This window comes from Erigeron canadensis, chromosome 3 (assembly GCF_010389155.1).
Source record: "Erigeron canadensis isolate Cc75 chromosome 3, C_canadensis_v1, whole genome shotgun sequence".
In the NCBI taxonomy this organism is placed as follows: Eukaryota; Viridiplantae; Streptophyta; class Magnoliopsida; order Asterales; family Asteraceae; genus Erigeron; species Erigeron canadensis.
Genome location: NC_057763.1, coordinates 44,025,023 through 44,042,116, shown reverse-complemented (window position 1 = coordinate 44,042,116; position 17,094 = coordinate 44,025,023). Strand labels below are relative to the sequence as shown.

Below are 17,094 nucleotides of genomic sequence, written 5' to 3'. Positions count from 1 at the left end.
TTTATAGCTATAAGCACCAACTTTCCGTCCTTTTTGAAAAATTATTTAATCGTCTAATTGAAACATTATGGACTAATAATCTCACATTAGTCGTTGATCGAATTGATATTTGGATTCAAATAAAAACCCTTCGTTAAACAAAAAGAAAGTGAAAGTATTAGAAAATACATAGATGACCTTTTGATAAGATTTCGCTTGGTCAAGATAACTATTATGACCGAATTATTATTATTATTATTTATTATTATTTTAATCTTTGAAGCATACTCTTTATTTTAAATAGAGGTAATATTGTCTCTTAACCTTTTCCATATACTATCGTGATATTGAAACCCAAAACCCATAAAAAACGATATTGGTGTTACTTGAAAAAAATTTTGCTTGTAAAGAATCAAGCCATGTATTTATAACCATAACAAATAATATTGTGAATTGTGATCATGATAAATTTAGTGTACCAAAGTGTTTTCTTTATATATTTTCGTTTTATTTTCATTAACTTTAAATAATTCTTGTTACTGCTTTGACTGTTTAAACATGTCGACTATGTAATGCTTCGATTTCATCCCTATCGAAACCGATAAGAAAACAAACTGCTTATTTATTTAAAAAACAAATAAACTAAAAGTACAAAGAATAAACTTTCTTTGACATCTCACTTTACACACATACACAAAAGCACACACACACACACACACACACAGTTTGCTCGGTCCAATCTACTCACACACAATCTTTGACATCTCTCACTTCACATCATAAGAATAATAATAATAAGAGATCCATCAAACAATTCAAATAAACAAAGTCTCTGCATTTCGATTCATTCACATTTACACTTGACCTCAAATTCAGCAGCTCATGGAAGAGTATGTTTTACTACTAGTCTTTCTTCTTCGATTTATTTATTTATATATAAAAGTATGTATATGTAATGTTATATATATATATATGTTGTGTGGGGTGATACAGGGAGAATGAAGTGGAGTTGTTACAGAGATACAGGAGAGATAGAAAGATATTATTGAATTATTTGTTATCTGGCACTTTAATTAAAAAAGTTGTTATGCCACCTGGTGCTGTTTCTCTAGATGATGTTGATCTTGATCAAGTTAGTGTTGATTTTGTTCTCAATTCTGTTAAGAAAGGTTGTTTCTTTTTTCCTTTATATTCCCTTCTATATATATATATACATGTGTATATTGCATCAGGTTTTTCAAACATATAAGCTGCATTTTTCAATCCAAGTTTTTCTTTTTTTAGTAATAATAATAGTAAAAGTTAGTTTCGGGGTTTTTTTTGAACAAAAAATGTAGCTTTTTGAAAGAAAAATTGGGAGGGGTGCTGAAAGGTTTTGATGGCGTTTTGTTTGACTCAAAGATGAGATTTTTAGTAGTTTGTGTTTCTTGAATTGGAATGCAGGTGATGAGCTTGAACTTTCGGAAGCTATTAGAGATTATCATGATAGTACAGCGTTCCCTCATATGGTAAGATAAAACTTTGATATCGATAAATCACTCCCTTGAATGAACTTTTTTTGTCCTAAGAAGCAAGTTGCCAACTATGACAAACGAAAATCTGTGGGAGCTTAAAAGAAAAAGGACCCGTACACATTCGACAACCCCCTTTCTTTTTCTATTTGTCTTGGAAAGAAATCCAGTAAATTGCTTTCGTTTCAAGTAGATGGCTTTCTTGATAATTACTTCTAGGTAGATATTGATGTCTACAAAAATGTGGTGATAGTGCTAGTATTGGGAGGAGTGACAATGGATATTTCATATATGGTAATCGTGTAATCTCTCTCTTTTTGGTGAATGGGCATTAATGGAAAATGTTTCTATTTAGTGAGTGACTGAAACTTATTGCAAGTGATCTTGCCACATTACATTTTATTTTTTGACTAAGTTGGCAGTGCTTTATGAGCTTATAATTCAATTTCGATATAGCAAGCACAAAGATGGCTATTAATTAAGGACATTTAAAACCAGATGCAATATATTGGGATGGACGTTATATAACACCAGTGCACTAGTTACTTATTTTTTTTGATAAGTAGAGCAAGATACTAGTGTACTAGTTACTGGGAACCCTTGAACCTTGCATCATTTTCTTTTTTGGTTTATTATTTGTTTATTTATGTATATATTTTTCACTGCATGATGAAGAATGCAGAGTCTGAAGGCGAGTTCTTTTTGGCTACCAATCCTGAATCAGCAGGTTCACCTCCAAGAAGGGCACCGCCAGTGGTTCCTTTTGTAGTACCATCACCCATCACGCCAGACATAACATCACTGCCCTTTGAGGCAACAGAAGAGGATGAATCGGATACGGTGTCAAAATTGCAAACCCTTAACTCGGTGCAAGATCGAAATTTAACTGTTGATGACATTGATGATTTTGAGGATGAAGATGATTTAGAGGAACTTACTAGTCATAGGTATTCAAGGAGATCACTGAATGATACAGCCGATCTTGTTGTGGGGTTGCCTTCATTTGCAACAGGTAAAATACAGGTTTGGCAAGTGCTGTTGGTTAGAAGTAACATTGCTCTGTTTAGCTCATTCAAAGCTTCTTTTATTGATATCGAGGCATAAAGCTTTTGTTATGACTATGTTAAGCTGGGCTGACTCACTGATAACCTGTACAATAAAAACCAACCTGGAACATCTAGTGTGAACCTATTGATGCACACTTATTATAAAAGATATTCATTTTGGATAATTATTAGATTGTTTAGATATAGTCGAGTTTAATAGTACCTGGAAACCATCATTTGGCCAGCAATACACATTTGCTTCAATGAAATTTGTTTGGACAGATGATGTTTAAGCTTGTTCTACGTGATCAAAGTAAACATTACTCCGAATTTCTGATTATACATATTTGATGAAAGTCCACCCAAACCTTTTTTTTAATCCTTGTCTATTTGGAAGTGTATAAATTTGAATATATCACATATCAACATTCTATCAAACGATTTTTGCTTGTTAGCATTAATAGATTGAGACGGAGAATGCAAGTTAGGAAACTGCTCTATCAGCAGGGAGCCATATTAGCATATTTTTCTCATAGATGGTCAGATTTTTGCTCCATTTTTAGCCTTCCTCAATTGTTTTGTTTTGGTAACTGTATAGCTGCTATACTGGGGGTGACCTTTCAACCAAGAGTTCATGGGTTCACTTCTCGCATGAGACAACTGGTGTAATAAATAGGTGGGCTATAAGAGTGTAAGGCTTCTCCTTCCAAAGAAAGGGGATAAGTTTAAAGTTCCTCCAAAAACAGATTGGTAAAAACCGTTAAATCAAAGATCTTGATATTTTATTAGGTGAGAGTTGAAGAGGATAAATCACCTTGGAGACAGAACAAGTCATAGGCTCTTAAATGCAATGTCAAGTAACTTTATTTTCTTTGCTTTCTATGTATTGACATGTGTTAGGCATGCTTTATAGTTCTGGAATGCCATAACAGGTGTTGTGTTTCAGTTGTTTATTAGAACATGGACCTTTAGGAGTAAAGTTATATGCAAGGGTTTACTTCTTTTCTGAAGTTGCTAAGATAAATTGGGTGCCTGGTCATTGGTCAGGTATAACTGATGATGATCTCCGTGAAACCGCCTATGAAATTTTATTGGCTGCTGCTGGGGCTTCAGGGTAATCTCCCCCCTTCTTTCTTGGCTTAATCTTAATCTATGTGTCTGTGTGTGTGTGTGTGACACTTCTTTTGACTTCCCTTTCTTCCCCGTGCTTGGCTTTCTTATGTCTCAGTCCTGGCAACCTATTTTTTGTTTTATAGGGGCCTTATAGTGCCATCGAAGGAAAAGAAGAAAGAAAAGAAATCCAGGCTGTTGAAAAAGCTTGGACGAAGTAAGAGTGAACAGGTTACAGCCCATTCCCAACAATCAACTGGTCTGACAGGTCTGCTGGAGACAATGCGCATCCAAATGGAGGTACAGGATAGACAATTTAGTTCTAAGTTAGTACCGTGCTATGCTTTTAAATGGTAATGTATTAGATAGGAAGCTTGCCATATCTATTGGTATTACTATAATTTCCTAAAAGGGACTCTAATATGTCTCGTATAGAAATGAGGAGTATGCGTGGAAGTTTGCGTTAGAAATTGGGAAGGTTATATAGTAAACAACAGTATCTAACCCCTTCTATCTGACAAAGGCTATCAAACAAAAAAGCATTCTTACTGATTATGTAAAAGACGTCTAATTTGAAGCACCTGTAAGACATTGTTGACAGTCTGACACCCAAAGCTGCACACGCACTACGGCACTGGTATAATATACATAATATTTATGTAATCATATGCAGCAGGATCTCATGCAATCATAATCATTTATAGTATTACACAAACTATCAATGCATGTTACTAAAAATGTAGAATTTGAAGTGATCAAGTACCACATTAATGTCTATACAATATACATCACTATAATTAATTTTAGTATCTCAGGATTATTTCATTAATCAATTGACTCGAGTCACTCTACAAGTTTGTGATTCTACGTTTATGTAATAGTTCTCGTGAATACAGATTTCAGAAGCAATGGACATTAGAACAAGACAAGGGCTATTAAATGCAATGGCTGGTAAAGTGGGCAAAAGAATGGATGCTCTTTTGATTCCTCTAGAGTTGTTATCGTGTGTTTCTCGAACTGAATTTTCTGACAAGAAAGCTTATATAAGATGGCAAAAGAGACAAGTCAGTTCCTTCTCTCTTCTTGATTTCTTATCTCTCTAGAGCCCATTTCATTTAATTGCCTTATCATGTTTATGGCAGGTGTTGTATGTATATTTATGTCTTTATTGATATTCATGTAAGATGTTTTCATTTTTGTGTTAGTTCAGTTGAATATGCTGGAGGAAGGACTTGTTAATCACCCAGTTGTGGGATTTGGAGAATCTGGACGCAAAGCAAGTGAAATGAGAGTTCTTTTAGCAAGAATTGAAGAATCTGAGGTTAGAGTCTTACTTTCTGCTTGTTTAGACGTGTTCTTTATCTTTGTTTTCTTAGCTAATCATGTTTATTTGAAAGTTGATGAAAAACATCTAGTTTAATGTCTGAAACTAATGTTAAACTGGTTGAATGTACTGCTGTCTGCTGATAGAGCCAAATGTATTTTGAGGCTAGCCTCAAGCTAGCTTGCTTACATGCATTTGTGGAACTCTGTAGTTTTTGTAGAACGGAGAAAATATTTATAGCAGTTACATTATGAAGTAATGTGTACCAAAATGACCTAGCTATGTTCAAAGTTAGGGTCTACTATGGCAGTATGCTATTTAGGCTCTTACTACATCATTTTTGGAACTTGTTTTATTTCAGTCATTTGCACCTTCTGTGGGTGAACTTCAACGCATAGAATGCTTAAGATCTTTGAGGGAGATTGCCATTCCACTTGCAGAGAGGCCGGCTCGTGGTGACTTAACTGGTGAAGTATGTCATTGGGCAGATGGGTATCATTTTAATGTCAGGCTTTATGAGAAACTCCTTCTCAGCATTTTTGATGTTCTAGATGAAGGAAAACTAACAGAGGTTAGCATCTTTACAATTCAGCAGTAATTTTTTGGTGCTGTATTTAAGAGTATAATATAGTATAAAATTCAACATCTGTAGATGTCACCACCTTCCATTTTAAAAGTTTGTATCATCTGTAATCCATACATGTTAAATTGTGATAGCATATGATGATGATCCATAATAAGCAGATATGTACTATGAAATGCGCAATTTCAACTTCTGTTTTTTTTTTGCAGGAAGTGGAAGAAATACTTGAACTTCTAAAGTCAACCTGGCGTATCTTGGGAATAACAGAGACTATTCACCACACCTGCTATGCATGGGTTCTATTTCGTCAGGTATTACAAGATTGTTGATGGTAGGCAAGTTTGTTTGGAAGGATACAGGTCTTCTTCCTATATATTTATTGTCATCTAAATTGAGTTTTGTAGGATGCTCCCCCTCTTTTAGCGAACTATGTATATCATGTATGTTATTAGATCAGATTTTATAAAGGAACTTCTGTAATCTCAGTTCTTGTTTACAGTTCGTCATGACTAGAGAGCATACACTTCTTCGGCATGCCATTGAACAATTAAACAAAGTACCCATGAAAGAAGAACGAGGCCCCCAGGAAAGAATGCACTTAAAAAGCTTATATTGCAAGGTTGAAAATGAAGACGGGTCTGAAGAGCTAACCTTTATACAGTCCTTTCTAATGCCTATTCAGAAGTGGGCTGATAAGCAACTTGCAGATTACCACGTGCACTTTCCCGAGGTTCGTAATTATTGATGTGCAAAGACTTCTGTTTTCCTATCAAAACCATGGATTAGATATTTAGTTTCCCGACTCTGTTTATTAGACTAGGTTTTATATTAGAGGGTGTTGTTTGTAAAATTTTGATTGTTGGTGCAATTCCTGCTCTCTTGTAAGTTCATATTTTGATATCCATATAACTGGGTACCAGTTGAAAATAAAATCTGAATGCATACTGCATGTTTTCCTATCAACTCCATGGATTAGAGATTTAGTTTTCTGACTCTGTTCATTAGACTAGGTTTTTTATTAGAGGGTGTCAATTGTAAACTTTTGATTGTTGGTGCAATTCTGATACGAACCCACCAACCAATCCCATACTTGGCAGATGTGAGATCATAACAAATTCCTGCTCTCTTATAAGTTCATATCTTGATATCCATATAAATCTTTCATTCTGCTTTATTCTTTGCCCTTTTCGTTTAGCGTTTGATTTTGATGTCGACTAATTTTTTCCCATCCCTTGTAGGCATTGGCAATGATGGAACATGTTATATCAATCTCAATGGTTGCAAGGCGACTGCTTCAGGAAGAACATGGATCGGTGTGTAACAGTCCAATCATCTGATACGTATTGAAAAATCATTATATAATCACAGAATTCCTACATACAGCTACAAAAAGTTCACTTTCGGTTTTTATTTGTTTTGCAGGCAATGCAGAATGCATCTGTGACAGATGGAGATAAGATAGAATCCTATGTATCGTCATCCATCAAAAGTGCATTTGTAAGGGTAAGTGATTTCATTTGGACGGGGTAAATGGGAGACTTGGATGCATCTTTCCTTTTGCAGCTTAAGATATGGATGATGTGTGTGGCAGTTCTTTTTCAGTGTTATCATAAAGATCTTGTCATCCCTAAAACCCCTGGTTTAGTTGTTGCTTTGGAATAAGTGAGAATCTGAAATGAGCTTGAAAAAATCTTGATACATGATATTCATACAGGTTAAAGAAAACATTAAGTTGTCAATGCATGTCTGGTTACCCGAATTGCTTTACAAAAGAAATAAAAAGTCTGGTAGCTGAATTGAGTTTTATAAAAACCAAAAATCATGGAGTACCATTTCTTGGTTTCTTTGTATGCAGATATTGCAGGATGTTGAGACAATGTCCAATGCAACAGATGAACATCCATTGGCATTATTAGGAGAAGAGACCAAGAAACTTTTGAAGAGGGATGCAACCATATTCATGCCGGTATTATCTCAATGGCATCCGCAAGCTGTGGTGGTTTCAGCATCTCTCCTTCACAAGCTTTATGGAAGCAAGTTGGTAAGCTCTTTAACTGCTTGGTGGATGGTCTCACTTATGTGAATCATTCCTGCTTAACTATACAGCATGGAAATATAAAATTTTTCGAATATCTTAAATCTGCAGAAACCCTTCCTTGGTAGTGTTGAACAACTTACAGAGGATGTAGTTATGGTATTCCCGGCAGCTGATAGTTTTGAAGAGTATGTTATGGACCTGATCACATCTTCTGGTGGAGGAGGAGAAGCAGAGGTCTCCTTGAAAAAACTTGCTCCATACAAGGTACAGTATTCTGTTTGTATGTGCGTGTGTGTGTGTTCGTGTGGTTGCTTGCCATGTTTCAGTTCGCACTTACATCACCATCATCTATTTAGAAGATTTTCTTTATTTTGCTTTTGATTCTTTTTTTCCTTATTCCAGATTGAAACAATATCTGGAACACTGGTTTTGCGTTGGGTCAATTCTCAACTAAGCAGAATTTTGAGTTGGGTGGAGCGAGCTATTCAACAGGAGGTAACTAGTTAAATGGATGTCTGGCTTTTGTTTACTTCCTTAATATCTTTGTTTTTTGTTTCTGTTGCTTTGAGTATCATAATGATGCATTCATGAATATGTTCACAAAATCCTCATGCACTCAAGATCTCAAATAGTCTTTCGAATTTTTAACTTGTTAACAATCTGGAGGCTTTGCTAGAACCATAGGTTGTCACCCTGAACATATAAATGTCACTTTCTTTTACCGTATAGTCACATTTGTGACGTCTTTGGAAGAAGAATATTTTGTTGGCTATAATTGTATGTTAATCATCTGTCATTATTACAGTATTATCAAAATAAATAGTCAATTGTATCTTCCTATATCTTCTTATTTCTTTGCGGAAATAATATGATTCTTTCAGGCCTTAAGGATTGGAACATGATCCCTATTAACACCGGAGAGGATAAATAAGCCTAAAGTATGTCTGATGAGAGGAAAATAACATGGAATTGCTCACTTGGCTAATTTATTTATTTATTTTTTAATTTCAGCGGTGGGAGCCTGTCTCAATGCAGCAACGGCATGGGAGTTCAATTGTTGAGGTTTATCGCATTGTTGAAGAGGTCCCAGTAAATTAATACTTTGTTACTTTACTTTATTTATTGCTATGGTAGATGACGTTCCCCTAGAAGTAATTCTGTTTACTCTGATCAGCTTAGTAGACTTCTCCTTTGTAATCCTTTGTTAGAAACAATTGCCGATGGCATTCGATACTTTTGTACTTTTATTTTGCTTATCGCCAAGTTCAGTTGTAGGAACGATTTTACATATTCATTATCTCCAATGCATAAATAACAGAAACGTATCTTATGTTCTTACAGACCGTTGATCAATTTTTCGCTCTAAAGATTCCTATGAGGTCCGGAGAAATGAATAGCCTATTCCGAGGCATTGATAATGCATTTCAAGTATATGCAAAACATGTTGTTGACAACTTGGGTGAGCATATATTTCTCAATCCTTGAAAATATTTATATCCAATCCAAATGGTTGGATTTTATGGTTAGTAACTCATTGTTAAAATAGATGCTATTAATTGATGAAATGAACAGTATGAAATATCCCAAAATGGATATTACCTTTTTCACGTTTGACGGCATTGCTGTAGTCTATTGGCCATCTGACATGAAATTGCATTCTCCTTAATATATCTCTTTGTAGATTTCCTGTTTTAATGTTTCCTTTAGTTAATGTTGAACTTGAATAACCATGCAGCTAGCAAGGAAGATATTATCCCCCCCGTGCCAATTCTGACAAGATACAGGAGAGAAAGTGGAATCAAAGCTTTTGTCAAGAAAGAGTTGAATGATCCAAGGCTGCCTGATATGAGAAAGTCAAGAGATATCAATGTTTTGACAACATCAACACTATGTGTCCAGTTAAACACACTTTATGTGAGTTGAATTTTCTGTATTCTACTTCTTGAAGTTTTCTTTAGTCTGTTGCAATGTTATTGTTGGATATTCTAAATATGGGTAATATAAATTTTGGACTTAAACTCCAGTCATTCTTTTCGTTACTATCTGCTTTTGAGCAATGAACTTTATTTCCACTAGATTTCATTCAATTCTACTTCTATCACTTGTACATATGAGATATATTGTTTTAGTAGAAGAGAAGGGTTAGGAAGAGCCAATCACCATATATCAACTGACTCTGCTTTGCCGTTAAAAAAACAAAAACAAGTGACTCTGCTTAGAAGTTGCCTATCTTGTAACTATAGTATGTTAATAAGATCAAAGTATGCAAGAAATGCAGATGCCTCAGCAACTAGCTAACTTTGTCTTCATCATCTTTTTATATAGTACGGCATTAGTCATCTTAACAGACTGGAAGACAGCATTTGGGAACGCTGGACAAGGAAGACAAAGCATGGCAAATCAAATAGTAAGTATATAACATTACTAGTTATATGGATGTCAATATTTCCAGACTAGATGTATCATTTATACTTCAATCAGGTCATAATAGCTAGATTAGGGTTTTATTATATTGTTGTCGACATGTATTCTGAGGGTTTTTTTTTTATTATTATTTTTTGTGATGATTACCAGATGTAAATGATATATTCCTATTTAATATTTATTGTGCAGAGAAGTCTACCGATGAGAACTCGAGAAAAGAAAGCTTTGATGGAAGTAGGAAAGACATAAATGCAGCCATTGACCGCATTTGTGAATTTACAGGTGAGACATATTTCCAACTTCATTTATGAAGAATACAATAAAGATCTGATATGATATTCCATTAAATTCTACAGGTTTTAAGATAATTTTCTGGGATCTAAGGGAACCATTCATTGAGAATCTATATAGACCTAGTGTTTCTGAATCCAGATTGGAAACACTCATTGAGCCACTTGATGTGGTAGGTTTTGTGTAATTTGGTTCAGTGAAGCTTAACTGATTTGTTTTTTTAGTTATGTGAGATATAGAATGTTTATCGTATGTGTTGCACTTCCATGAACTACTACAGGAATTAAATCAACTGTGCGATGTCATTGTGGAGCAACTTAGGGATCGAATTGTAACCAGCCTACTTCAAGCATCACTGGTCTGACTGACTCTTTATTTCTAATGTTTCATAGGCTCTATTTTTTTTTTCAATTAATAACTTGTGTTATTCTGCAGGATGGTCTAATCAGAGTACTATTAGACGGTGGTCCAGCACGGTTGTTTATTTCTTCTGATGCTAAATACTTGGAAGAAGATTTGGAGGTTCTAAAGGTATGAACAGAAATTTATCATTTCTTCTGTTCGTATTTCTGGAATTTTTAGCAATAATAAAAGGCCAAGATACGTATGGAAGACCAATCTAGATATAATATTTTGAAACAATGGCGTTATATAGTTTCTGTTTAGTTATGTTGGCTAACATTTCCTAAAATCGTTAACGAACATCACTTTACTTGAACTGGGCCAACTGCCAACATATAATATCAAAATCTAAAGACTAATGTAATTCTTCTATTGACATATTCGTTTAATTGACTTTTGTTAGGAATTTTTTATATCTGGCGGAGATGGTCTTCCCCGTGGAGTTGTTGAAAATCAAGTAGCACGTGTTCGACAGGTGATCAAGCTGCAGGGATACGAGGTTAGACAACTTTTAACTTATTTGACTTGCTTTCTATATATCTATTTGTTATTGATCAATTATTAACGATATGCAACACAAATCAATCCAAATTCATCTATATTAAATACAATTGCCGCCTCTCATAAATTCCTGAAACTTTTATATTATTCACTCAAACTTTGACCAAATGCAGACACGGGAGCTCATTGATGACTTAAGATCCACAAGTGTTTCAGACAGAAGCAAGTTGGGCGCTGATAGCAAAACACTCCTGAGAATATTGTGTCACAGAAGTGACTCCGAGGCTTCTCAATTCCTCAAGAAACAATACAAAATTCCTAAATCTGCCGCATAGAGGTTTCAATACATTCAGAGAGCTTCATCACTCGCTTATGTTGCTTATGTATGGAGTTTTGGTTAGAGGAAAACAAATAGCTGCTGCCGTAATTATACAACCAAACAGTTGGATTTGGACCAAAATGTCATGTACTATATACGAGTATTAGTTTCTCCGACTTTTTTTTTTCTTTTGTTGTAAATTATTGTTTTTAAGTGTTGAAAATTTTAGTTGCCATGACTAGTTAATTGCATAAGTGGGATACTGGGATGGGTTTGATCCAAATGTTTCTTTAGCTAATTAATAGATCTGGTGATTATAAAAAAAAAGCCATCATGTTACAGATTGCTTCACCACCATGTACCGTATTGAAGTTTTTTTGAAGTATTTACCGGTGTAGCTATTTTAGGTCATGCTCACATGGACATTCTTAAAAAAATACTTCTAGTTCATTCTAATTTCTCCTTGTTTTTTAGAAAAAAAAGTGTGGCTTCATGGTTTTCTGTTTGAGTGTTTGTTGTTAGGGATGTCAAACCATACGTAGATAATGTGAATCGGCCAGAATGGGATTGGGTAATACGGGTTTGGGTAATGTGGTTATTTATTTATTAGAACGGCATTGGGTAATGTTATTTAACCATACTTGTTTAAATTGTTTGGGTTGTAATCCATTTATTAGTTAGTTTTCGGGGACGGGACTAAACCCACCTAACATAGCTACTTTTGGTGACACGTGAACGAAGCCATCAAATAATAGAAAAGCAAATTATTTCTGGGCAGCTTAGTCACGGCCTTGGTTATACTTCTATTGTGATACTTGGGGCATTTGGGATGCCATGGTGACCTGAATGGATACCGATCTACCTAAGGGGAACAGCCGGAACATCACCTTAAGTACAGATAAGGTGGTGAGTGTTTTGCTGACCACGGTGTCGATGTTCCTTCCCACCTTTCACTTTATCTTTCATTCTCTTTCGTTTTTAGGAGGAAATGATGAGTCAATCCTTACAAGTGGAAAAGAAATGGGAAGGGTAAAAAAGTGAGGGGGGACACTCCGCCCACCTCGTATACATGGGCATTATAGGCTCTAGGATTTTATCCACTTCCATGGTCTAGTAATAAGGTGGTTTGGACTTTGGAGCTTCAAAAGAGTTTGAGGTTCGAAATCTCTTTGGTAGAAATGGTTATCATTACTAGATTTTCAAATATGTGTTGAATCGCAACAACATATATTAATAATGAAGTGTAAATATTAATAAAATCGTTTATCTAGTAAAACTGAAAATCTTGAAAAACATAATTTTATCAACCTCGGATGGGGTCATGTTTAAATTTTTGATTAATCGCTAAATAAAATTTTCACTTTTAAATTTATACAAAAAGTTTTTATCGTTAATATTCTATGATAACGAGAAACCTTTTTAAATGTTATTCTTAATTCCAAGTAAAATTTGGCACACTCACATTATGAAAAGACTTTTTTACTTCTCATGCCTACTTCTAACATCATTTTGCAAAATTCTATGTCCAAGTCTTTTTTTATGTCTAAGTTTTTACCTTTCTTTTTTGCTTTTTTTTTTAACCACAATCATATAAATATATTAATATTTAATTGACAAAAAAAGTAGAGTGCTACTACAAAACAAAGTCAATTGTTCATAAAAACACATTTGAAACGCCCCGTTTTATGTAAAACGTCGCGTTTATCGCCCCGTTTTATAAAAACGCCGCGTTTGGCCGGTGTGTATATAGTAAATGCTTTAAGGAGAATTACACGTGGTCTGACACACATATCAGTCATTCCCCCGTTTCAGGCTCCGTTTTACATAAAAAGCTACATATTAGGTTAAAAGGTACCTAAAATGGGGGAATGACGGACATGTGTGTCAGACCAAGTGTAATTCTCCTTATAAGTTTTTACTATCTACACCGGCCAAAAGCGACGTTTTATATAAAACGGAGCGATAAACACGGCGTTTTGCAAACGCCGCGTTTCGGATGTGTTTCTAGGAACAGTTGATATGGATAGCCGCTTTCAAAAAGTAAGATTGCTAATGCCACCTGTCCACCACCCCTTGATGTCTTGCCTCATTGCCGCCACCATCTGCAATCTTTAACCAAAACCCTTTGCTACCGCCACCGACCATCACACACAACTTATATCTATCATATTTTTCTAAACCAATATTTATTATACACAAAGCTATACATGGATTTACGCAACCTCCAAATCCGAGAAAGCAAGGAAGGAATGGCAGTTGGGCTGCGGTGACACGTGACAGTGGTTTTCAATGTACGGTTCCATATAACGGTTTAAGTTAAAACTTTCTAAAAGTTAATATTAATTAGCGAACATTTTACAAACTTTACAGCTATATTTTTACTGGTTTTATTCTTCTCATGGTATTTTGTCAAATCAAAAAATGTTCTTTTGATTTGGCCAAGTATAAATGGATTTTATCGTTTAATAACTATTTTTTGTTATATATTATATACAAATATATATAATGTAAAGACTATTTTACCCTTACCTTACTTCTTAAGCCAATGACTATTATATAAAGGTTATAACTCTAATCTCATTGTACACTACAATTACTGAATAACACATACTACTGCTCTCTCCTTTTTCTTTTTATATGCTTCTTTTCTCTCTATATATTAATTATTGAGTATTGTGATTATTATGGTTGATTCAAAATCAAGATTTCCCATATTTTTAATAATGTTAGTTGAATACATATAATAATATCTACCAATTAACTTATATTGGTATTAGATTATTTTTAGATTATTTTTATGAGAAATATTAAGGACTTCGTTTAACATTTTCTTAATTAAAATGTCATTAAAACTAGATTATTAGTGACAAGTTATTGTTTCACAATATCATACATTGACAACCATATATAAAAGATGTTGAAAATAGATTAATTAGTATTATGGTGTCAAAGTTGTAAATTAATTAGTATCTTGTTGTTAATGTATGTCTTTATATAGAAAAAAAAACATAAAATTTCATGATTTTATGTTTCTATAAACAATTAGTAACACTTCAAATTATTGTGTTAAGTGATAGTTTGAAATTCAATACAAACAGATTTGTTTAGCGGAATATAAATAAGAGCTCTATATGGATTTGACTTCTCTTTAATTAGTGCAACTATATTAGTCATTTTTTACAATTTTCACGTAGTTTAATGTATATATAAATATACATATAAAGAAAATTTAACAAAACAAAAGTAGTTAACATTTGAACCACACATGTCTGAGATGAAATCCAGTATTATTGAAAACCCTCTTAATTATCCACTCATACAAACTTCGAAAGTGTGATTTATACCCTGATGGATTTCTTTAAGGTTTAAGACCTTACCAGTAGCTCACCTTTTGAAAGTTTACTTTTTGTGTTTATAGTTAACCTTTTGAAATTTTTAAAATTAATTTCATATCAATATATTGAGGTTTCGAAATATGTACTTATAGTTAAATTTTTAGAAATTTTCAAAATATTCTTTTAAACTCATGGTTGAATTTTATTATTAATATTAATAATATTTGAAACAAATATTGGATTTATGTAACAAATTTAAAAACTAAAATATTTAGGAAATTAAAATCTTAAACTTTTAATATTTACTTTAATTAACATAACTTATGTAAAAGCAAATTATAATACAATAATTAAGATTTGAAAGTTCATAATATAATCTTATAAGAGACCCTAAATTTCAACTTCTAGATTTATTAGGAAAAACATATAATGAATAACTTATTAAAAAGTGTCAAGTAATAAGTTTTTCAATTTGATAGGATCAACAACATAAGCAAATGTTAATTAAATGAAATAAAATATTTCAGTTGGTTAATAATTATGTAAGAAAATCGTATTTTTGTATATATAAAAGTAAAATTATATTTTTTTGTATATTACACGAGACAATATAAATACGCGAAATAAACACAATAAGTTTTAAGAATAACATAATTATTATTTATAGATAAAACATGTTAAAATACAATTGTATTGTTATGTAAAGTTTTATTTGCATCAAAAATGGTTTTTTTAATTTTTTTTTCTTGTAATATTTTGTCAATATATAAAAGGTAATTGTTCTTGCATTGAAATTTAAATATGCGTACGAAATTAAACTAAGTTAATAAAAAATTTAAGGCATGTAATGAAAAATTCAAACTCATTATGTGTTTATAATTAAATACCATGTATTCAATCTCTCTATGTAACTAAGAGATGATAGTTTCATAGGTGACATTTTTAGTTTTTTTTATCACATTAGATTTTTAAAGAGGTGTCATATTTTCCATTTAAATTGTTATATCTATGTTGCCATGTACAATCTTTATCATCAATTTTGATCATAATCATTAATCATAATCCTAATCATTAATATTTAATTTTCCATTTTATATATAAGTACAAAGATTATATATATTATACTACTTTTTTTTAATTAATTCAATGATAATTATCTTTTATCAAATAAGATTATTTATTATATTATGTTTATTTTTTGACAAGTATTTATTATATTATATTATATTTAATAATTATATACCATGAGAAAGACTTTTATGATTTAAATATTTATGTTTCATTAGTCTTGTTTTTATACTTAGCGTATATAATATATTCATAAATTATAATTTTATTTTTTTTATCAGTCGTAATCTGATAGTTTTTTATATTACCATAACTATGAATAATAATGTAACTATCTATTATTGTTTTTATATTTTTGTTCTTAATTATCCCGCACAACATACGAGTTTAATTTATTATATTTAGTGAATGACATGCTTTTTCTTTTATTAATAATTAATAGTTATCTATATTATTAGTTAAATAATAGTCGGATAATCTAAAAGACCTTTAATGTATATAATATAATTGTAAACGATTTGATAACTTAATAATACGGTTACAATATAAACTCATACATGCATGAGCATATATATTAGTTCATTATGTTTACACATTACACTAATCGATCGATCTATGGCTTCCTAGGTATATACATACTTTATTAAATATACAAAATTTAATTATTTCAAATACAAGGACTAATATTGTGTTTTCTTAATATTAGTGATTAAATATTAATGGTGGAAACTGTAAATTAGTGATGGAAAACAAAAAAGTGTAAATTATCCAAAGTAGATGGACTAATGTTGTGTTACTTAATATTAAATTTGGTAATGGTACTATTATTTAGATCTAAGGGTTGTAATTAAAAGTTTGAATTCATCTAACGGTCCTTATTTCTCCATAAAAGGATTTAGAACCTTGTTATATATATATGGGTAGATGGTAGATTTGTTTAGGCTCGCGAGTTTAATAATGATTTTCAAATTATGGCGGAACTCATTTAGCTGAATAATTAAAGTCGAGTAATTAACAAATAGCTTGGCTTAATTATTTACTCCTAAATGATAAAGACAGGCAAATGGGAGAAACACCACGAAATAAAATCATGCAAAATCAATAATAATCAAAACCCAACAAGAAAAACAACTACTAATTAATTATTTAGGTTTTTTTTCTTC

General features: G+C 32.4%; 1 protein-coding gene across 1 annotated transcript; it reads left to right on the top strand.

Annotated features, from left to right (window-relative positions):
• The first annotated feature begins 663 nt into the window (after positions 1-663).
• Positions 664-11,766, top strand: LOC122592603 (protein unc-13 homolog). The gene is made up of 26 exons (XM_043764878.1): positions 664-869; positions 973-1,148; positions 1,423-1,487; positions 2,166-2,502; positions 3,584-3,650; positions 3,793-3,946; positions 4,543-4,710; positions 4,857-4,967; positions 5,332-5,541; positions 5,763-5,864; positions 6,053-6,283; positions 6,792-6,866; positions 6,976-7,056; positions 7,409-7,594; positions 7,700-7,855; positions 7,994-8,086; positions 8,603-8,674; positions 8,933-9,050; positions 9,327-9,505; positions 9,917-9,998; positions 10,205-10,297; positions 10,372-10,478; positions 10,587-10,664; positions 10,742-10,837; positions 11,112-11,207; positions 11,383-11,766. Exons 1-26 carry the CDS (start codon positions 862-864, stop codon positions 11,542-11,544), a joined length of 3,303 nt encoding a protein of 1,100 aa, XP_043620813.1. The 5' UTR covers positions 664-861; the 3' UTR covers positions 11,545-11,766.
• Positions 11,767-17,094: the final 5,328 nt, after the last annotated feature.